Source organism: Anopheles aquasalis, chromosome 2, assembly GCF_943734665.1.
Source record: "Anopheles aquasalis chromosome 2, idAnoAquaMG_Q_19, whole genome shotgun sequence".
In the NCBI taxonomy this organism is placed as follows: Eukaryota; Metazoa; Arthropoda; class Insecta; order Diptera; family Culicidae; genus Anopheles; species Anopheles aquasalis.
Window position 1 is genome coordinate 35,045,001 of NC_064877.1, and position 22,500 is coordinate 35,067,500.

Consider the following 22,500-nt stretch of genomic DNA (forward strand, 5'->3'; position numbering starts at 1 on the left):
GCCGAAACAACTCGAACGCCGACGTCATCCATTTTAATGGTGTCTTCTGAGAAACTGAATGTGCCTCCGCCGACGCAGACGTCAGCAAATATTTTCGACGATTGGGCCACTTCTTCTTTAGGGGTGTGTTTTTGAAAAAATGCGTCTAGTCTCACGCTTTCTCCTCAGCAGCATTTTTGTAGATGGCAACATTTTAACAATGTTTGATTTATTGATTTAAAATAAGCAGCACTGCTTATTGCAAATGATTGTTCCTAACTTCCTACATGAGCAAAAAAGCTTCACCCGTTCGTGATGATAATGAGGATCATCATCATTAGAGGTTTAATTGATAGGCGCACCTCCAACTCCAAAAGAAGGTCAGCGTGGTTAGGTAGATGCCTGCAATTAGTAATATCCTTTTTAAACTGCTCGCAATTACCAACAGGATTGTGCTGGCCCCCCGAAGCTATCGGCGCATCATCAGCAACACATACCATCGAACCTTACAGCCCACGGCGACGTTCGCTGGCCTCGGCATACACAATCTACTACCAGTAATGCGGCGTAAATTTACGCTAACGCCATCGCGTTGGACCGTAGATAAAACGGCCCAGATAACGGCCTTATCATGGGGGGTGGTACTCTTTACCGAGCTTAACAACCGTAGCGAGCTAGCGCGTAAGGCTTTCCGGAAGATTGAATGAAATATGACTACGTTGTGGACGTAGCGAAGGCGCTAGTAGTGACATTGTAATCAGGCGGCCTTTTGAGCTGCGAGATTCGCTTCTTTTTGTCCGTAAACAAACGTGCCCTCACCATTATCTACTTTTGCAAATATGAAACGACACCCGTACGCTGAAAAGGTGGCTCTTGCTTTACAGTAAATGGTAAGCCGTTTGATATTTAGTGATAGATGGAGAGATGCTGAATCATATTCCGGAACACACGGGGAAATCGGACGCATGTTGACGATAGGATTTCGTCAGACAGAAAGAGATGCTTAACAAAATAAAATGATTCATACTCCATGGAGTGTATGTCACCTTTCGGTTTCCGGACAACAGTCACAGAAAACGAATTTCAATGCCTATAGTAACCTATCACCAAGACACCCGGCGCCATGGCAAAGTAGGTGAGTAAGCACTGAGGCGAATCTCTTCGGTCGTAAACCTCTAGCGGCACACTTTGATAACCCTGCATTTTACATCAAACACGATACAAAGCCACGTCCACGATTGCCAACAAAAGTGACCGTAACTTCAGCGTTGCCGCGCCCCCCTCATTAGATCACAGGTAACGTCGACGTGGTGCCGTATTACATAAGTTGACCACTCATTTGCAAATCGAAAGAAAAAAGAAACACCCTATCCTCTCCAACAACATGGTCCCCATTTATGCCATACGTATGCGCGGGCTGCAGCACAATGAAATGCACGTCGTCGGAAGGATGAATCTATTTTCAGTAGACGGATGACGGCGCGCCGCCGCCGCCGCTACTGCTTAATACACGCTGCTTTCAACGGACCACTTTTTCGAGAAATCTTTCGCTGATCGCGATGAAAAGGCACGTTAAAAATGTGACACTGTTCTCCGCATGGCGCACACACCCACCGGGTGGTTTCGGGTTTACTTACGTCGAATCTCTGAATCGGTGCTAGCGTGGCCGGAATATCGTTGGATTCATTCGGTGAGTAGTTGGGAGCCATTTTGCTACGATTGTTCGGTATTTGTGCTCCGATTGGTGAGTATTAATGTTCCGATTCCGGTGGCCACTGGTGTGCTTGCACTACTTCTACTTTAAACACCAACTGTCATATTTCTGCCGAAATTAGCGACGGGACCGTAGTGGCCGTCGTTGAAAAGCTCCACGTCTACTACGTTGGCGGTGCTCGGTTGGTGCGTTGCACTTCTTCTTCCACGTCACAGTCGCGCGCGCACAAACCCAGTGCGTTTACTTAGGTGGCACACAATCGATGTTTTGTTGCTGCGGAAACCGCAGTAATGCAAACCTAACCAAAGCGGTCCAGTTAGAAAAACCGTACAGCAAGGTCACACACGCAAGGCACACTAGACAAGAATCCAAACAGTAAAACAGTGGACGTCACCAACGGTGCTAGGTAAACTGGAAAACGCGTAGTAACCCGTACTTGGTCAAAATCACTTGGCAGGTGTAGCAACGTACAGGTGGCACGCTGACACGCGGTCGCACTACTCCGGGCAGCAGGAATACACACCCGTTCGCACGGAAGGCCAAAAGAAATCTGCCGTCGATGGATCGCCAACCAACTAGCACCAGCACCAGCAGCAGCAGCGGGTAAGGGCAACTAGCGCGAACAGTCAACACAGTGTGTCCGTCCGTCTCATCCCCAGCGGTCAAGCGTGCTGCCGCTTGCTTCGTGCTTCGTTGCTAGTGGTGCATGAGCCGTCCGGTACCCGGTGCGCGCCATCGTCGTAGTTGAGAAGTCTAACGGAACACAAACACCATCGCACACGGCGGTGGCGCCATACCAGCGCTTCGAGAACCGTTGGCAAGCGGACCAACGAATGAACCTGCCACTGATCCTCCCGCTGTCTGCTGTTCCGCCGGCAGCACCACCTTACCTTTGGCTATCGATCGATGGATGGAAAAAGGGGACCCCGCTTCCTCGCCGCACCAATATCAGACAGTGGCGCGTGACGAAACACGGACTTGATTGAATAAGTGGCCACAACCAAAGGCGAGTGGTCGATGATGGTGGCACGATGTGCGAATGTCATCCAAATGACTATTTCCATTATCGTAATGTACCGCACGGCACAGGACGATCCGAAGTGAGTCCAGGGCTCACGTTGCACTGCGCCGAGATGAAAGCATCCCTCAAATAGAACACGTCTTATCAACTTTTTACGGAGCACACCACCTGTGTTATTAGCACTCTTTTCGCACATCATTCCGCACATGATCGCAGCCACGTCAGATCGCATCATCGGTGTGATGACGGAAGCAATCGATCGAAGGATCGACCGAAGGCGTGTGTGTTGGCTTTGCCAACCATGAATCACGCCACGAGTTCGATGTCTGGTCATCGCCACCATCATCACCACTACTACCACCACCGCCCATCTTCATCGATCGGATCAGCTGGTGCTGATTAACAGCGCAAAAGCAATGGGAGCAGCAGCAGGTGTGTGTTGGTTAGAAGGGGCAAGCAGCAACCGCAAACCGCCGTCATGTTTCAGTCAACAATTTTGCAATCTAACTTTAGTGGTCAATCAACGAGGAGCACAGCAACAGGATGCACCATCAAAAAGGGATTGGCTTTCAGTGGCGCCACGACCTTTACTTTGCTAAGTTTATTCCTTGAAGCTGAAGTCCGCTAAGATCTGATCGAAATCCGCCACTCTCCAGGGCAATGCGAGGAATCCGCCGAGGCGCCTGACCATTCCGTGGGCTAACAAACACAGGTTCACATTTTCGGTACCAGCCAATTAGAGTCATCCTGCCAGCTTTCACACGGTATTTCATCGGATGTTACTCCCGACCGAGGACACCAATTAGTCTCAATTATCTTCCCTACGCCAACCCTGTGATTATGTGTGCCATTGTGGCGCGACCAGGTACCGTCCAGGTACCTGGTACATGATACAAGCACAGTAACATCGAAAAACGACCCCATGTCCCTCCTCTCTCTCTCTCCCACACCCAGGAGGAACGTATTCCAGGTGCTCAGCTTGCCCGGGAGTCAATTAATGTGTCCTTGAACTTCGTTTGGCGCTTCTCAACCACATGTACCAGAACTGTACACAGGGAGCATGCAGCTCATTGCAGATTCACCGCCATAGCCGGCACCAGAAGCGGCAACCTCTTTCGGGTACTTTCGATACCTTGCTTGTACGTCAAATGATGCCACGGAGCCACATCGAGAGGGCCGTAAATCCGCGCTGTGTTTTATTTATCGTTGCGTCTGCTGTTGACCATGCTGCCATGTACGCCGGTTGGTGATTCCACGTCATCCACAGTTACGCGCTTTCGGCCACGTTTCACTGTAGCTTCCGACGATGATGGTGCGCTAGCGTTTTGTTGTGCGCGAATGTACCGCGCACTTTTGCCTAAAATTTTCTAAAACGAGAATCACGTTCATCGCGACACCGCAAAGATCAAGAAGCGGATCAAGCGAAAGGAGAAAAGGAAATCAACTCAAATGCCACTCCCCCTTGCGGCACGGCCATCGCGTAAAACGAAATTAACAACAGTTTCGTTGAATCGTTTTATAAAGATCTCATAATTTAACATCAAATCAAGAGGAGAAAATGACTAACCCTATACGGTATCGGCATGCGAGCGATAAAGAGCACATTCTGCCACCCTTGCGCTTCACACGTCATTCCCTCGCTATCTCGCACGACAAAAATCACGCGATCGACGCACATGCGGAACAACACCACACATTCCGCGCACAAACACTCGCTGCGTGCCAACCAAAAATCGATGACGTCTTCGTCCGAAACGGAACACCCACCAAATCTGTGGGGGAGCGAAAGCGAAAAGAAGCGAAAAGCTGGCACTCCCCCACAACTTGCCACACACAGCCGTGGTCAGTGTAACGCGGTTAGGAGCTGCGGAATGCGCGACAAAAATGAACTTGCTACGGTCCCAACCCCTCTGAGGCAAGTGGGGAAAACCTTCAACTCGGGGTTTTTAGTGATTTGGGTGTTCGTGTGTTTTGTTTTTTTTTGTGGGGGGAGGGGGTAGCAGTCTGGACATCGACTGACCTAACCCCTCGGGAACCACGTTATTTACATACTACTTCGTCAATGGCCGAGCAGCACGTGTTCGACGATCGAAATAATGAAATGCCCTTCGCCCACATGTGGAAATGGTTTGTAGAATCGGCTCGTTAATCGGCCGCCCACCCATCACAACATACTGCTCTCGGTGGGGCTAGTAGTGGTGGTGAATCCCATTCAAAGATGTGTCACCCCTCCGCTACTCTTCAATGCTGCCTAGCATTTCTCCCTCGCGCGATGACCTTCAAAAGCACGAGAATGTATGTGTGCCATCTTCTTCCTCATCGTGCGTATCGGAGATGAAGGAACACACGTTTGACCCAGTTCTTTGCGCGTCACAATAGCGTTTGTTGTGTTTTATACTCGCCATTATGAGTTCTCGCTCTTGATCGTGTCTTATCACGTGCACTACACATCATACTCACTCCGAACCGAACTCGTCACCCAAGGTCCGGTGGGTTAAATCTTCCTTCTCTCCCATCACACGTGACCGCGCATGTTCATGTGTATGATGTGACTCATAAGCAGAACGAACTGCACCCCCCCCCCCTAAAGCATTGTCACTAATCCCTAGCGACCATCCGTCAGTGCACCGAAATACGGGGACCTTGGAGTTGCTGCTTGGTCATCGTGTATCGTACGATGTTCTGTACGTCTTTCTTCGAACTCGGGAAATCTTGTAATTCGTTGACTTGCAGCTGGCAGTGATAAGAAACTGACTGAAACGTAACACCATTTGCCTCCCCCTCCTGGCAAGCATCCACCACCACCGGGGTTCCGGGGCCACCGTTTTCGTTTAGCGATAAGCGGCGCTGAGAATGATTGCGCCACATAGTCACATCCGGCTGTGATTGTGGGAATCTTTCAGTCCCTTTCTCTCTCTTGCTTCCCGCGATAGGTGCACTTTCTTGGCCATGAGCATGATTTTCGTTTTCTACATTTTACAGAAAGAAAAAAAAACCCATCATGATAAGCCAGTGCCACGCGGCGACCGGGTATGCACAAAACCCGAGATAATTTGAATTCATTTGTCAAAAAAATCTTCAGACACATTTGCCAAAAAATACGTACCACCGGTGGGCTGTGTTCGACTCCGCTGCCTTCGTGCTGAGGACGAATTGCGACGCCGGCCGATGGTCCTGCAGCACCGTTCGATGCAGCTACCGGACGAGTCAGCGCGCCTGGCCGAGCGCTAGTAGTTTCGTTCTCGAAGTTAACGTGCCCATTCATGGCACCCTCACTATTCGGAGGCCAAAGCTGATCTCCATGATGTTGCGCCACCGGTAGCAGCTGCTGCCGGTGTTCTAGTTCATCGTCGTCGATGCGTATGCTGCTGAACCGGCGGCTGCTTCCGTTCATGCTATCCGGCGTAGTACGCGGTGACGATTGCCGCGTAACCAGCCGATCCTCGAGTTCACCGTTGGGATCGATCGTAATCGATACCGTTTCATCGATTGTCAATCGACCACTGCTCAGGTTGGCGTTCCCATTACCGTTGCCATTGCTGCTGCTTACGATGCTGCCGCCACCACTAGCGGCTTCCAAACTGTCACGTGGCCGTTTGCGCGACATTCTCGCCGGTGTCACCGGTGCTTGTGCTGGTTCGTTCATCTCCTGCTGCTCGGCTGCTCTAACTGATGATGATGCTGATGCCATCGTGTAGCCTCCTTTGCCTCGTTCGTTGTTGCCTTTTCGGTTTCCAAGAGCGACACAGGTTACTCCTCCTTTAGCGTACGGCGCAATAACTGTACGTTACCTTCAATCCTCGCCAACAGAATCGTCGCACGGCGTGCGATAACCTGGCTCCCCACTAATCCCTGCAATGACAGACCGTACAGATAGCGAGGAAGAGAGAGAGAGAGAGTGAGACGAAATAGAATCAGAACAAACTGTAGGCATTCAGCAAGTGGAAAAGGACAGTCCATTTTGGATTGATTACATTGCACCGCCTGCACCACCACCCCACACGGTACGGTACAGCTTATGATTAGATGATTAATGTGCCAACAGTAGACAACATGTGACAAATGTGCTTTATATTGAAACGATCTGAATGTCTCGCCATTTCTAATGCCATTCCGGGCGAGAGCGATAGAGAGTGAGAATCACTTTTCGCCGAATATGAAAGGGACGAGGTAAATATCATCCAAGTGTCCCCATCGGTGAATGTCTTGTCTTTATAAAATGAAGATCTGAGAACACCGTTACCCCCGTTTAGATGCTTTCTTCCCTACTCCAAAGACTGCCAACCACCTGTCCCATGTGCATAATGCACCACATGGGTAGTAATGTTTCTTTCCAAGTTGTAAGAAAATACTACGTTTTACCGATGTTACACATGACAGCTTATCAGATTCTCCACGGGAAACATTATCTCACATGTGCTTACACCGTATGCATTTCGGGTATACCGGGGACTTCGCTCAAGGACGGTGATATAACTGGTTTTATCTATAGCCCGATACCAGCTACGAATTCCGTATCTAGCCTTCTCAAGAAAAGCATAAGATAAGGTTTGGTACAACTATTATCGCCTCAGGATTCAATGATTGAAACAAAAACAAATCACGTGAAAAAAACAATCGTGATAATACTAACAAACTATCAAAGTCAGCAAAATCATTTCAAATAATCGTTCCTCCATCGCAAATAACGTGTCCACCACGTGTCCACCACGCGTCCTTGCCGCAGGAATTCAACATTAGCTGAAGCAAAGCTAATAACCAAGAGCAATAACAATTTGCATCCCCACATTCATGATGTGGTATAATTAACGCTTGATGTGTGATTTATTCCAGAGCTATTCCAAATCGACGTGCGAGATTTCAGGCATTTTCTTCGTGCCTTTAATATTAGAACGAGCAGTACGTTCGTGTTGATTGTTGCAACAACCACCGTTACCCTCAGTTGTTTCGCGGACGCAGCTATTATGATTTTGCATGATCGTAGAAAGTGGAGGAGCTAGGCCAAAAAACAGCAAAATGATTATGTCTCATCTTCGGTTTACCTGGGGGGCATGTATTTTTATACTTGACTTGAAATTTTCTTTATAGAAAGAGCGGTATTTTCGTGCGATGTCCAACCAAGCGAATAATTGATACTCTCCACTGTAGCTTGACGCATACGGATTGTTGGATTATCGGATTAAATAACATTCCTTATTTTGACTTACGTATCAGAAAACATGTTTAAGTATCAAAAACATGTTTTATCATTTAACGATCGAATGCCTTCTTCAGTCGCCCGTCAGGCTAAATGTGTTTCGCAATCGACAGAGTCCAATTCAGCCCTAAAAACAATGCTTTTCCATGTTCTGCTGTTATTTCGGGCTATGTACAAACCATGAAACACGGCCAGTTTTGGCAGCGGGTTGGTTTTTTGTTTTAAATATTCACCCACTTCCAAACTGCCGTACCTAGGGATCGCCGAAAGGCCAAACATGACCGTAAGGCGATTTCTTCGATCGAACGAAGTGTGCCATGGCGCTATACCGTGCCATCACGATAGTGAGAGGGCGAATTATTAATTTATAGCGAGCTGTTCTTTACGCGCTGGGTGGGAATGTTCCAGTTGTACCCTTGAGAAAGGACTTGCTGCTTATGTGCAAAAGTTCGATAGCAAGAGAGCCGAATGAAACGTGACCTTGGACGCAGGACAAAAGTAAAAGTACTATGTGTGAATGAGGTTTCCAAAAAAAACTATCTACATTGTTTAAGAATGCATTGCAACGGTACTCGAACTTGATCTTGGTTACGTATTCCCGACTTATTCTTCTACAACCGACTGATAACACGTGTAGCCGTACGGTGCACTTCTCCACTCCAATCGGAATTGTTTCATTAAACCGATTGCTGATAACCAAAAAAGAAGCCCATCGGGTGGTGATAACTTATCATTGACTAAAAGAAAGAAGAAAACATTGGCACAGAGTGGTGATGACGCAAAATAAGCATTCATCGATAGCAAACAGATAAGCGATACAGTGTCTTCCATTGGGTGGCGCGGAATACCCCTTTCAAGCGTAGAGCAGACCCGGTTAGCGGCACTAATGGCACAAGTGTCACGGTCACCTATCTGCCGGGATAGAGCTGCAGCAGCAGGACGGTTTTTTGCAACCAATCATAACTTCGCTCTTCCATTCTGCACCGAAAACCACGTGCTTGTCCTAAACAGGTTTCTTCGAAAAGAGGAACGAGGGGCTTGGACGGGACGACGATCTTGAAAGCCAAACCTGTTTCACATTCCGTGCTCCCGGGGGTGAAGAGTTGCCGTATAACACGTTGCTCAAACCTAGCCGGTGGCCTCTTGGAATGTTTGCTGACGAACTAGCCGGCTTTCGCGATGAATCAACTCCAAATCAATAGTAGCCCACCGGAACTGATTTCCGAGAGACGGAAAAAGGAAAACCACTATCAGTAGCCTACTTCGCAGTAACGCATTTTGGTGTCGCTTGCAAGGCTGCAGCCTAGAAGGTGCAAGAATTAGAAGGCCATCGCCATCTAAGACCCGGAAAAGAATGCGAGTCACCCTTCACCGAGGTCGACCCAGCTGGGCTGGGCGGAGTATCTTGGTGACACAATATGTTAGGCGGACCGAGGCGTTAATTGACCGTGTGTTGTTGATTCCACACAAATCCCTACGTAGCAGCCACAGTAGCACCACCAGTAGCAAACGGCTACCTTGGATCGTAGTTTCACGATTGTTCTTCGTTGCACAATGCACGCAGCGGTGCAGGAAAACGGCTTGGAACGAACAACTTCACAAACTTTGGTTGAAACGTAGACAACCGCCACGACTCGATACCATGGAGGCAGATGGTTTGTGCGCAATAGTAGGGCCCTGCCCGGCACAGGCCCTCGGTTGCGACGGTGGTGACGACGAGAGATGGGGTATGTTTTTAAGGTGGTGCGCCAGGGGGCCGCGTCGGGAGGAACATCGTACGATTGCGTCATGCGAACACGTCACGCGTCGTCGTCGTCATTTTCATCTCTACCGTTTGCACCAATCACGAGCATCGCGCCATCGGCCTGTGAGGTATGTTTTCGTTCTTGGAACCGGCTAAAGCAGCGACTTTTGCGGATGTGAGCTTGTGAATCAGCCTGGACCTTTCTGATTCCAGCGAACCCTTTCGAAGTGAAATAAGCAAAGGCCCCGAATATAGGTGGCCCGCTTTCGGTCGTTTCCACTAGCTGCAGCTCTTACAAGCTCTCCATTCGCTAACAACGGTGGTTGTAGCTAAGGCAGTTTGAAACCGTGCTGGCCTCAGGCATTAAAGTAGAGATTGCCTGCCTGCTTATCATTGGCACAGACACCGGATCTGAACGAACTTTAACCCGCTTTCGCTCTGCAACGGCCTCTGTGGAAGAATATGCACCGACGAAAGTAACACGCCTGCAGTTACACCCAGCCCCAGTAACAGACGACGAAAACGATTTTCAGTAGCACTCCATTACCTGATTTTGAACCACACGCACCAAATCGAACACAACAACACGGCACACTTCGCGGAAATCCGGAAAAAATCTGAGCCGCGAATCGAATTGAAAAAAACAGAGAAAAATCAGCTGCTGCCACAGCGATGGTCGCGTGTACGCGTGTTTATTGGGGACGTTGTATAACAGTCGAATAGATGTCTTTTACGGCTTTTATCAGAGCTCCGGGATTCGAAAAAATCGTTGAATTTCCACCGTGTTCTACTCCTCAAAGTTCTAGCCGAAAATAGTCTTGAGTATTAATAAAAAACCACGCCACACTTAGCAATTATTATTACTTCAATTGTTACTGTTGCATGTTACTCTAATTCAATTTCTATCTTACTTCTTTCTGGTCTGTTAAAATAATAGTCCCCAATGGTTCTACGATTTCTTTCATAACAGCAATCTAACGCAATCAATATTAACATTCAAAGAAACAAAATATATTTGTTCTTACAAACTAGCGTTTCGGTTGTATAAGATCATTGTAAGTGGGAATATTATTTAGCTATGTTACACTGAAAAGTTGAACGTAGAAACAAGATGAGCTGAGAAGAATATAGAACATACGCATATCAAAAAGCATTTGGGCACATCTTATCACCTATTTGGTAGCATTACCAAAACCGCTAAAAAACGAATCGTTTTGCCTCACTCTGTCTCTCGTCCTACTACGCGCCAATATCCATCCAATCCAACTGTCTTTTAATAAAGGATAATCTTTCGGGGGTAAATGTGTGACGAAGACGATAACTTACACTAAAAAAAAGTATGTAGCTTATCGACATAAACGCACTTATCTCGCTAATAATCACTATTTCTTTTTCATTGCCAAGATCCAGCGCTCGTTGGACTATGCTGCAGGATTCACATTCAAGGAATCGTTAATAATATGAACGCGAAGCGAAAAAGACAAATTCAACTTTCTTCTCTTCGCCAATAATTTTTGTAATGTACCAGCGTATGTATCGCAATCGTGGGTTCCGTTTCTATTTTTGCGATCAAATAAAGACAAAAACCACAACCGAGCACAAACGTTTATATTGCAGTTCACATGATGAACTTGCATTAATTGTAGCAATATTTGTGTATCACACATTCTTCATCCGTTTCCTTCACATTCTCTTTATCCCTACTAACTGCTTTTATCGTAATTGATTATATATATGCTTATTAGAGGGAAGATAAATCGTAAGTTTGCAAAACATTTTATATATAAACTCGATATTCTAATCTGTTCATAAAAGAAGGTTTAAAAAAATGAAAGTAACGTAGAGAAAGAGAGAGCTCTCTACAGCATCTCCTGCCCTGTGCCGACAAATGTATCTTAGGGGGTACGCAGCAACATTAAGCATGTAAGCAATTGTACTGCCACGCAATTGCGTTTAATCATAGATATATGATATACTGTATTTCGTGAGGATGGCAACGCTTTAATTAACCTGTCTCACTATACCCCGTCCTACTTGCATGGCGTCTTCAATCGTTGTCCAACATATGTGTGTTGCTAAGGGACCACGGATCATAGGAAAACTTATCAACTTAGATGTGAATGCGACATTACACCTTTACTCTGTTTTTGGTCCATCTAATAATTGAAATCAAAACCAATGCCGTCACACGCAAGAGAATGTTAGCAGTTATTGATCAAGTGGGATCAAACGCTTGTCTGCTAGTTCTTTGAGAAAGAGGAAAGCAAAATGCTCGATAAGAGACCGGAGAAAATTTGTGAATGAATTATTGAATTAATTAATGAAAGTCCAAAAAGCCAACCATAACCATCCCTCTTCGTACATTATTAAAACTATTAATTTTCACAGTAGGATTTTGTTTCCTTCCGTTATCAAAAGGTGCCCGATAGCGTGTAAGCATTGTTGTATAGAATACCGGTTATAAAATTAAAGGATAAGATCAACATGAAAAAGAAATATAAATTCATGATCAGCAGCGGAACCACCATCTCTGTATGGCAGCAGTACCTCGCGTGAAGCATATTACAGTAGATTTGTTCATTTCGATGCTAAAAACATAATCAATCTGCAATAAAAAGAAGACAAAAAAAGAGATATATGTTACAATGACACTCAAAATCAGTACATTCATTCCTCGATCATACCTGAAATTGATCGCTTTCGCCGCCAACAATCGGTTGCATTCAGCAGTATCAGGCAGCGGAAGAAGCCGGAACGGGCTTTCCGTTTCAGTGTCGGCGAAATCGTGTTTGTAGATCTGCGTACTGGCCTTGATGTCCGAGAATGGACCTCGCAGCACGAAAAAGTGCATCGGTAATGGGGTCGATGTTTTCGATTTGAGAATCAGCTGCAAGGAGGCAATCACAATTGTTACGCTGGCTAGAGACCTGGATCAGACCCCCACTCCACACACATACGCTTACCTGATAAGTAATATCCCGCTCACACGACTCGTGCGGATCACGCTGGCTCTTATTGATGATTGCCTTCACCACCCACTGGTGGTTGAAGGCGGAGAACCGGCTGGTCTCGTAGTACAAACGGTGCACATACTCGTCCGTCCGATAGGGTTTCAGTTGCAAATCTGAATCGAGCAAAAGGAAAATCAACATAAAATTAGTGAAGAATTGAAGGGACTCAGGAGGGATGCTTTATCATAATGTGCGATATACGATCATGTCGCGGGTGGGTGAATTGTGTGTACCGTTGAAAATGATCTTCTCGTAGCTCAACAGATCGATCAGTGTCAGAAAGAGCTGCTTATCTTCGGCCGCCTTTGCATCGTGGGCCTGCAGCGCTACCATCACCTCAGCACCAGACTTCTTCGGATGCGCACAGTTCGCCTCGTGCGTCGACACCTCGTGTATTGGGCCGCGCCACTGGCAGCCAATGCGTGCAAAGCGACAATCGGTGGGCCGATCTTCACACTCATGCGATTCATGATAGTCGATCGAACGGTTCGGAAACTCGTTACCACAGTATTGACACTCGGCTGGTAGTTCCGAAACAGCCTTCTCTACCGCCAAATTGCGCGACGAATTGTTCTTGCTGATCTCGGTGCGACAGTTAGGACATGTGGCGTTCTGATCGCGAAGTCTGTGGATAAAAGGAAAAACAGAACCAAAAATTAGAAGGCTAGTCTATCGTAGGGAAAGCCATTAGCTTACCTGCCATCAGCCAGCAGATGTGTGAAGCATCCGGCACACATCAGATGTCCCATGGAGCACTACATACGCGTTTCATTCAGAGGGGACAACAACAGTGGAGATAAACGGCATAAAATAAAGAGTGCCATAAAGGGAGAAGAAAGAATAAAAGAGAAGAAAAGAAAAGATTCGAATTAGTTAAACTACATTCAGCCGGTGCTCAGACTCTCGCTTTCTCAATGGGACGCACTACCGCCTGTAGGATAAAAAGAAGAAAAGTATTCTATACATTTGAACGAAAAACAGTACAGAGAACTTCTTTGGCTCTCGTTAAAAAAACCAAAACCATCCTCAATTCCCAATAGCCATTCGAACAAGGGTTCGAAACGGTTAAAAAAGAATCAAAAACTACACGAAAACAACATTTTGAGCCAATTAAGTAGCACAAGTAAAAGGACAACTTTGCTGCAATAAGAAGAAAAACAGAGAAAGAGAGAGAAATAGAGAGAAAGAGAGAGTAAGAAAAAGAGATAGAGAAACAGAGAAAGAGAATGAGAGAAAATGTAGAACAGATACCCTGCAAAGGTAGGTCAATTTGAAGAGCACTGTCAATTATTGGTTGAACACTCTGATTAACAGTTTTGTGTTCTTGCTTCCCTTATCTATATAACATCCAGCTGACCTCCCAAAACACAAACGGTCATCTACTCTTCCAGTTAACAAGAATAACTTTGCTCATATCTGTTCCTTCTTCTCTAGCTTTTTATACTTTATATGCATCATAATTCCATAGCTATTCTGCTATCTACTAGTTAATTTTATTATTCCTTTATTGTATTCTTTTCATGTGAACCACTTTCTTGCGGAGATAAGGAACATAATTAGGAATGTTTAGCTTTTGTTCAACTTCTGTGAACAACTTCTATTCTATCCTCCGCGCATTCCTGCGGTATGAGGTTTCCCCCAAAAAAGGGCAACAACATCAAACCCACGAATTACATCGACAACAACGACATACAAACAGACACATACACACACACACACACACACCTGTGGGGGGAAAAGAAAAAGAAAGAAAAAAGGAAAAAAGACAGCTGGATTAAATTTGCTTTGTAAATGTCGTTTTAAAATTCCCGGCACCCCGCAAAACCACACATCAATCAGACCCATTTTCAGATATATTTCCAACTCAAGGCGATTTCCTTCCCTGAACAAGGACGAATGTGTGACGCTGGAACGAAAGTGAAGAACAACGAGACAAAGGGGGCAAAGGGAGGAAGAGAGAGATAGGGAACGAAATAGCCCCTCTCTGGTATGGGGCCCCCGAACGGATGCTGTTTCTACTTGTTTCTCATAAAACGAACTTTATTTTATTAATCATTCTAACACACAGCACACGTGTTCGGACGTTTATATCCACGGCACAGTTAACGGAAAAAGGGGGAAAAAGGGAAAGGAGTGTGATAAAACGAGAAAGGATATGGGAAACAAACTGGCGAACCCCGACGTCACTAGTTAAGGAAAAAGAGGGATGATAAGTTTGTAGAAGAGATAAGTTAAACAATGTAATTTTGTTTTTTTTTATATGAAAATAAAACAAATCACAGTTTTATGTTGGCTAATGGCAACCTTTGAATGCCGTTTCCATTTGTTTCCTTTTATTTTCTCCTTTTTTTTTTACTTTTGTGGACCTGTTTTCACTTCCAATCGTGAAAGTGTTACAGTTGTCATTTTCAGCATGCTTTTTAATTGTTTTCTGCTTTTTTCTTGTTTTCCTTTTATCAGGTCTCACATTTTCAATTCATTATGTTTTTTTTGTAATTGTTTCTTTTCATTTTTTCGTCTTCTCTGTCACATTGTATCGTTTCTCTTTTTTTTTCTCCTATCGCCCACTGTCGTAACGATGATGCTAGAACTCTATCAATATGCTGCTTCTTATTTATGTTATTATAAATATAATTACATCTGGTCTACTATACAGCGCCATATTTTATGTTTCTGTCTTGTGAGTTGTAAGGGTTATTGTAAAACAACAACGTGAATATTATATTTTGTAGGAAAAAATCGTCCTGCTTCTGCCTCATTTTGCATGGTATCGATACTTCATACACATTATACTGTGATGTACCTCTTTCTGCTATTGTGTGTTATCATAAAAGCCCTAAATCTACCATCACCGGCCTGTAGTACCCCATCCGTCGACATTAATGATGATGTTCTGATTCTTAAGTGCACATTCAGTTCCTTGGTCGCATGTTCTCCTTCCAACATATGAGGAATACTATCTATCTACTGTTTTGGCTGCTAGCTGCATTCTCATTTACACTGTTGCACTACATTACACTCGGGGTAGATCACAGTTCAGTAGCTCGTATAGCCTCTCTAAGTGACGCGTTCCAGTAACTGGGAGGGAAACTATCTTAAGCTTAAGCTGAAGATGGTGATTGGTGCTACTTCAGCGCACCCACACCAACACAATCCACACACACTCTCACACACATTCATCCGTCTCACTCGCCTAACACCCGCACAAAACCCCTGCTCACACACCCGAGTGTCTCGACTGCACACCAGGCTTGTCACAATCCCCCTCTATCAGCTGGTGATCAGCATCATATACGATCACCATATACGATCCGAGACCTTGAAAAAGTGGTTTTGAAGAAGTGAGAGCTCAATATCAAGCATCTGCACTTGACTCAACGACCTAGCACACACCCAAGATTAACAAGCTAACACCATCTCAAGAAGCGCAACTCTTGGCAGCAGCAGCAATGAATCATGATCGTGAGAGATCGAGGAGATCAATTGCTTTCCTCACAGTTCAAGTATCACAGCGCACGGTCCACTGCTCCAAACACCGGGAGCTGCTGGACACTTGAGTGACCTTCGAAACTAGTCCATATAGTACGCACACCCATCATGAGCCTCCGCCGTAATGTTACATCACCAGGCTTTGTGCTGCGATTCCCCTGCTGCTGCTCCTGGGAAGGTGATACACGTTGCTGTTACGCCAAGTTCAATGCTACAACACAACAATGCCCGGGAGAACCTCCACCAAGCAGCTAGCAGCACAAGGTATGCGAAGGTCTTGGAGGGCAATCGTCCAATAAATATGCAACAACGTAGCCACCCCCGGGGCGGTCACTTAATTGGTCATCGACAAAGGCGGCTCGAGGTTGTTGTGCTCATCCAACCATTCAGATTTAGATTCAGCCATCCAGTACACCCCTTTCCCTTCCAAATCTTCTCTTCTCGATCTTTGATTTTATTTCGTAGATCAATAAACGTATGCTGTACACTGCTAAGCGCAGCTAAGCGAGTCAAAGTTCAACTACCGCAACAGAAACGGTACACGCCAACATGTCATGGAAACACTTCTTCTTGTGTTATGGCTGTGTTCCGTATGGCCAGACAGGCGGCAGATGCTGCTACCGCAGTCTGCCGAAATAGTTTTCAGTCTATTAATAGCGCAACCACGCCCGACTGAACATACGAACGTCAAGCGAACGACCGTTTTCTCGACTCTGTCTGTGGCATAGAACGGTATTAATCGAAACCAAATGTGTTCTTGTCTGCTAGAACATTTTGTACCGCGATGCTCGCATATGTATTCTTCCGCATTCCACACTTTAGCTGCTGTTCGCATTAACGAAACGAACGATAAGCTAAAACCCACAACAAAAAAAATCATCAAAAAAATATCTGCAATACCTGCTGTCCGAGCGTAAGCGATAGCAATGTTTCGTATAACCAGCCGACGGAGATTGTGTGGTCAGTGGCGCCTGATAGTCTGGCAGCGGTACGATCTTCTTCGGAATGTGATCGTCGTCTCGTACCATTCAACCTCCGTCAACCATCCAACGGTGTCCGCTACAGAACGTAAAGATTGCAATCTCCTAGAGCAATCGATCGCCATCGTTCGATCGACAACAGTGCGTCGATCGCGGGGCGCATAAAACAGCGCAAAAGAGAAGAAAAAAAAGCCACGTAAAAACGCAGTGAGAGCAACCGTAGTTGCTTTATTGCGTTGTAAGTTTTTGCAACTCAGCTTTCAACTGGCAGCGAGGCAGCGAGAGACCAACAGCATCCGAATGTAAACGAACGAACGAACGAACGTAAAACGATGAATACGTTGTTGGTAGTCGTGAGTAAACCATCTGTATCATCAACACCCCAAGCATACGAGGAACACGGTGACCAAGGAATCAGTGGAACTGTGCTGGGGGAAATCAGCTGTTTGCCTTTGAGAGAAACGCATCCGCTACATCCGAACCGATGCCATTCCTCTCACACACCGAAGGGGGTTTTGCGGCGGCTCTTATGATGTTCCACCCACCCTTATCAGCTACAATCCCGGGGATTTGTGCAGGTACTAGTAGCGTGGCGAAGCTGCGAATGTTGTGCACGCACACAACTCTCTCCTTCGGCCCACACTCTATTATCAGTAGACTACCATTTTGTGCTGTAGTACTTCAGGCACCAGCGCAAAGTTCTGTGCAAGGTATGTTCTTCTGATAAAGAGGGTTCTTGCTAGTCCCACAAATACGCACACCCCCAGAGACTTCCTGCACGGAAGAGAGTAAATTGCATGTCTCTTGATGCTACAGGAACGGTTCTACCGCTATTCGGAATCATCAGCATTCATGCCATTCAGCAAATGGGATCAGCTGGAGTGCTTGCAGATTCAAACATAAAATGGATTAATGAATTTCTTCCCGTGGTTTTGAGTCATTTTTTAGTTCAATCAAATGACACAAGAGGCGCGAAAAAAATATGATGTCTATTAGTAACATTGCTAAGAGACATTTTTCAACAAATAAACAAATGATCAGGGTACGAATGCAAGACATCACAGAAAGTTCCTCTGGTACCAGTAAATTGAACACAGAAGGGTACGCTTCAAACCCGCTGCCAATTGCTGGGTTGACCGAGTGCGCATGAGCTGCAGCATACAATTTTACGAGAAGGAGAGAGAGTATTATGAATGAAAGAGAGTATGTTATCTTTTGAGAACCATCCCTAGGGTCGGCTCAAGGCAAATTTTATTGTTATCTGTAGTAGAACGATTTAAAAATAGTTCCTCAGCAGCACACCACGCTGTTTCCAAGGCTCGAGAGGTACTCGAGTTGAACAGCGAAAATCAAGCTAAAGTTTGGGAAAACGTTGTCCTTGGCGCAAGCTATTGATTTTCTGAAAAAGTTCCCGTTGCAATCATTAGCGCACTCGTACACACCATCAAATGCTATAGAATAGTGAATGGAAGCGAGCGCTGATATTTGGTCGCGATGGGTATAAACAGAGATTCGCAAACTGTACATTGAGAGAGCGTCGTTATAGTCTCTCGCTGCTCGGCAGGATGGCCCCCTTTTCCCAAAACGGTACTCCTTTCGCACCACGAATATCCCACGTTTGCGAAACTTGGCCACAAATGACAAAAGAAAGATAGAAAGAAGAAGAAAAAGGCGTTGCGCTTCAAACCTCATCCATCCCCCCCCCCCCCCTCCCCCCCCCGATTGTCCAACCAACAGATCGCTCTCTTCTCGATCGCTACACGGACAAGAATCGCGTGATGTTGGCGTTCACGCGGTTACAATTAGAAAGTTCAACAGACACACATACAAGCACGCACACGCACACACAGATACATTCACACAACAGTAGCAACAAACGATAGTATTTTGCCAGCACGATACGAGACTGAAGATCAAGAGTGATGACCAATTGGCAGGGCCACCGATCATCGCATCACCTCCGCCGTTACTTCTCGTCTTTCTCAATCATCTTTATGCTGACAACGATGCTAAAAATCATCGTCGATCACTCCAAACCATCAAAACCATTTAAAAAGGGGGGTGAGATTTTGGAGCACTCTTCAGAACTACCTAGTCGCCGTTCTGTGTGAATCTGCGACAGGGAAAGGCGTCCTAATTTGAAGAGTATTTGTTATCCAACGTAAAGAAAATTATGGAAAAGTCACTAGACAACATCTCCGATTGTATGGGAAACCACTGGATCAGGATGAAGGGCAATTAGAGCGACGAATTGTGAGGAAATTCAAATTCCAATCTTCACTTCATTCGGCTGAACGATCTAATTTGACTCAAGGAGGGGGGGCTTTAGTTTGGATACACTTGACTTTGGGAGAAACATCTCGTGGGGAAAAGGGCACCATTATTCGTAACTTAGCAGGCACTTTGAGGAGAATGAATCTAGATACCATTGAATTCCGTAGAGCATCGTATGGCCACAAGAAGAGAAGAAATTTTGAAACACAAAATTTACCATCAAAGACCCTAGAAAACCCCTTAAATACAACCAATTTAGACAACCAAAATCAAACGGCAAAATGAGCGCATGGAAGGCATGGAGCATATTTTAAAAGAAACGGAAACCATTCAAAAGCAAAGAGAAATGACACGGGACTGGTTAATCGAAGCGGAAAGAAGAAATTGTTCAATCAAAACGTTGTTAAGCAACCTAAACCAACGAACCTAAAGTAAACGCGAGTTGGGCAAGTTATAAAAGCGCAACGCGCAGATAAATGAGGAATGCCAGCAATGAAACAAATTGTTACTTGAAACAGAAAAGGGAAGTTTAGAAACCGCTGGATAACGTCACTGATGGCACCACCGCTGGATGGATAACGCTAGAGCTGAAATTGTGGAACCGGGTAGTGGATAGCAAAGGAAAAATAAAAGGGGCAACAAAAAGGAAAACGAAGGAACGGCCAGGGAAGGGTGACGGATGGATAAAGGATGTGATGTCCCCGCCGGGGGGGTCACGTAGCAGCAGAAGAAGTTGATAAGCATGTCCGGTTGTTTGGTTTGCTGGGGCCAAGCGCCCGCTTTTTAAAGTTATATCATATGCAGTTGAGCAGAAAAGAGATAAGAGGGTTTGCATTTACCTGGTACATGGCTGTCCTTGGCAGATCCAGACAGACGGCACAGCACAAGATGCCACCGAGGCGTTGTTCCAGCTTTTCAACTTTTGCCATCGAATTATCGCCAACCTTCTTCCGGCGCTTCGCTTCCGGCTCATCACAATCGTCGTCTCCTTCACCGCCGTCCACCCCGCCGGACCGTCGCTCGTCGTCACCCATGGTACCAATCGGGCAGTTCGGTTTCGGTGGCAGCTCACGGTGCAGCAGCTCCAGCGGTTGCTGTTGAACCGAGGAAACCGAGGACGTGGACGAGGAGGAAGCCACAACCGAAGAGGATGCGGAAGAGGAGGAGGACGACGAGGAAGGTGGGGGCGATGAGGATGAGGAAGCGGTGGTGGACGGTGGGATTGCGTTTGAGGTCGATGAAGGCTGACCTCCCGAAGACGATACGGATACGGGCGAGGTCGCGGTGGACGACGACGGTTGCTGTTGCTGCTGCTGCTGCTGCTGCTGGTTGTGAATGCTCGTCATGTTGGCCCGATGTACCATAAACTGATTCAGAAACACATCGGACACAACACTTGCGGCAGCAGCAGCTTGGTTCGTGCCGGGGGCACTAACCGAAATTAGAACCGTCGGGGTACTGCCGCCAGCAGCACCGGATCCATCAATTCCACCGGCGGTAGCTGATCCAGTGCCGGAAGATGAAGACGTGGCCACCAATCCGACGGAACCGGACGAAGAGGAAGAGGACGACGACGACGACGACGAAGAGGAAGAGTTGCTGCTGCTGCTGCTGCCTCCCTCCCCGGCCAACGTGTTCATCACATTCATGTTCATCAGATGGGCCGAACTGGCCGCAGGACTTTCCACCAAACTATCGGCCATGCTGGTTTTGTTTCTTCACGTTGCCCCGGGGCCGTTTCACAGATTTCTCAAAAATAAAACGGAATCTCTTCCAAATCACAACTACTTCACAGCTCGTCTGCTCTGTCCGACTGTTCTCATTCACCGTACGAAGCCTACTACAAAATCCACCAGCACCGTCGTCGCCGTGTGGAACACTTTGAAAATCCCTACTTTTTTCCGTCTACTTCGATGCACCCACTAGCTGGCTGGCTGGTTGGTTTGCTTTTCTTGCACGATCTTCTAGTCAACCCGATACCAGGTGACGCATAGAGGCCAAATGTCAAAGCACAAGCAGAAAGAAAATGGAAAATCCTGGGGTGAGGGAGAGAAAATTTGAGAATGGAAAATTTTAGAACTGCAATTCGAAAGCCTCGAATATCACAATAAAAATAAAAAGGGAAAGAGAAAAGCAGTCGCACACGAGTTGCCCGTTAGTAGAGTTTCTGTTTTGCGATCAATTTTGCAGCCCCCTTTCTTTCAAATCCTCCTTCGGAAAGTTTCAACAAAAACTGTACACGCACGCGCGACACTATTTCCGCGAGGCCAGTCCCGTTGTCCGTTCGAAAATTGGATACCTCTATTGCGACTCTAATCGGTCATGACGTTGCTGCTTTAAACGTTCGCGTTTCACCTTCACCATACGGTTATCTCTGCCCAACGATCACACGTAATGGGTCCTAAGAGCGTTCTCTGTTCTGGTGCTGATATCTCCTAAAACCCTTTCATCCGGGATACTTTAACCTCGCGCAAGAGAAAACAAAGAAAACGAGTAACACACACATAGAGCTGGCTGTCCGCACAGTGTTATTCTAGAAAACGGCCCCGTGGTACACGTACGCACGCATACGAACGACCCCAGTTGCACCAAGTGCATCAAATAAAGCTGATGCAATCGAGGGAGGGTGCCCGAGTACCGAGGGACGGGGTGCTTCCCACCCACCTACCAGCACTATCCAGCAGCACGGAGCAGCACGAAGGAAAGATCAAGGCAAACGCAGTAGCACACGTGGAGAGAGCACACAACGCACCGCACAACTGCAACGGTGGAGATCTGTTTTCCGAGTATTCCGAGTAGGCCCAGACAGCTCGCCAGCAGCTGGGGATTTCCGAGGCCAACCCACTCTCCCATCAACACCGTTAGTGCAAGCGAGACCGAGCGATCGCGCGCGAGCGAGCTGGCGATACAAAACAAACCCCGATGGCACGCACACCAGCGGCTCTTTGTTTCGTTTTTTTATGTGAGCGAGGTCGGGCGACATTTTTGTATTCCTCCGTTTTTCCTTCCCCCTTACGGCATCTGTGAAGAAGCACAAGAACAAGGTTACGCAATCGGCAGCGCTCTAGGCGCATGCTATCTTTAATTTCGT

General features: G+C 46.5%; 2 protein-coding genes and 1 pseudogene across 8 annotated transcripts in view; all 3 read right to left on the reverse strand.

Moving 5' to 3' along the window:
- Positions 1-10,448, reverse strand: part of LOC126570924 (choline-phosphate cytidylyltransferase A-like) — a 14,592-nt gene extending 4,144 nt beyond the window's left edge. The window contains exons 1-3 of one of the 4 annotated variants that reach the window (XM_050229036.1): positions 10,203-10,448; positions 6,506-6,566; positions 5,821-6,437 (exon numbers count right to left, since the gene is read on the reverse strand). In XM_050229036.1, coding sequence (XP_050084993.1) covers positions 5,821-6,405 — 585 coding nt within the window. In that variant the 5' untranslated portion in view covers positions 6,406-6,437; positions 6,506-6,566; positions 10,203-10,448. Of the gene's footprint in view, positions 1-5,820; positions 6,567-9,428; positions 9,702-10,202 lie in introns of those variants that run through there. The other 3 variants (XM_050229032.1, XM_050229033.1, XM_050229034.1) reach the window with 3 other exon arrangements.
- LOC126570927 (uncharacterized) lies at positions 1,623-3,008 on the reverse strand (annotated as a pseudogene).
- Positions 10,449-10,644: 196 nt separating the features above from the next.
- LOC126571939 (cysteine and histidine-rich protein 1 homolog) lies at positions 10,645-22,194 on the reverse strand. Of its 4 annotated transcripts, none has more exons than XM_050230853.1 (8): positions 22,078-22,187; positions 21,709-21,867; positions 20,249-21,445; positions 13,363-13,421; positions 12,900-13,291; positions 12,619-12,779; positions 12,340-12,542; positions 10,645-12,260 (listed from the first exon to the last, which is right to left on the reverse strand). In XM_050230853.1, exons 3-8 carry the CDS (start codon positions 21,110-21,112, stop codon positions 12,233-12,235), a joined length of 1,707 nt encoding a protein of 568 aa, XP_050086810.1. In that variant the 5' UTR covers positions 21,113-21,445; positions 21,709-21,867; positions 22,078-22,187; the 3' UTR covers positions 10,645-12,232. The 4 variants fall into 4 exon arrangements, with proteins under 4 accessions (XP_050086810.1, XP_050086808.1, XP_050086809.1 ...); XM_050230851.1 differs by having other exon boundaries at positions 21,709-21,874; positions 22,078-22,181; XM_050230852.1 differs by lacking the exon at positions 21,709-21,867 and having other exon boundaries at positions 22,078-22,194.
- Between the last annotated feature and the right edge of the window lie 306 nt (positions 22,195-22,500).

What these genes read in the sequence shown, in the direction of transcription:
- LOC126571939 (XM_050230852.1), bottom strand. Translation starts at nt 21,112, where the DNA reads ATGGCCGATAGTTTGGTGGAAAGTCCTGCGGCCAGTTCGGCCCATCTG. An exon ending in CATCTGCTGGCTGATGGCAG is followed by an intron (nt 13,292 to 13,362) that starts GTAAGCTAATGG and finishes TTTTATCCACAG; the next exon opens with ACTTCGCGATCAGAACGCCA. An exon ending in GCGAAAGCGATCAATTTCAG is followed by an intron (nt 12,261 to 12,339) that starts GTATGATCGAGG and finishes TTTTTATTGCAG; the next exon opens with ATTGATTATGTTTTTAGCAT.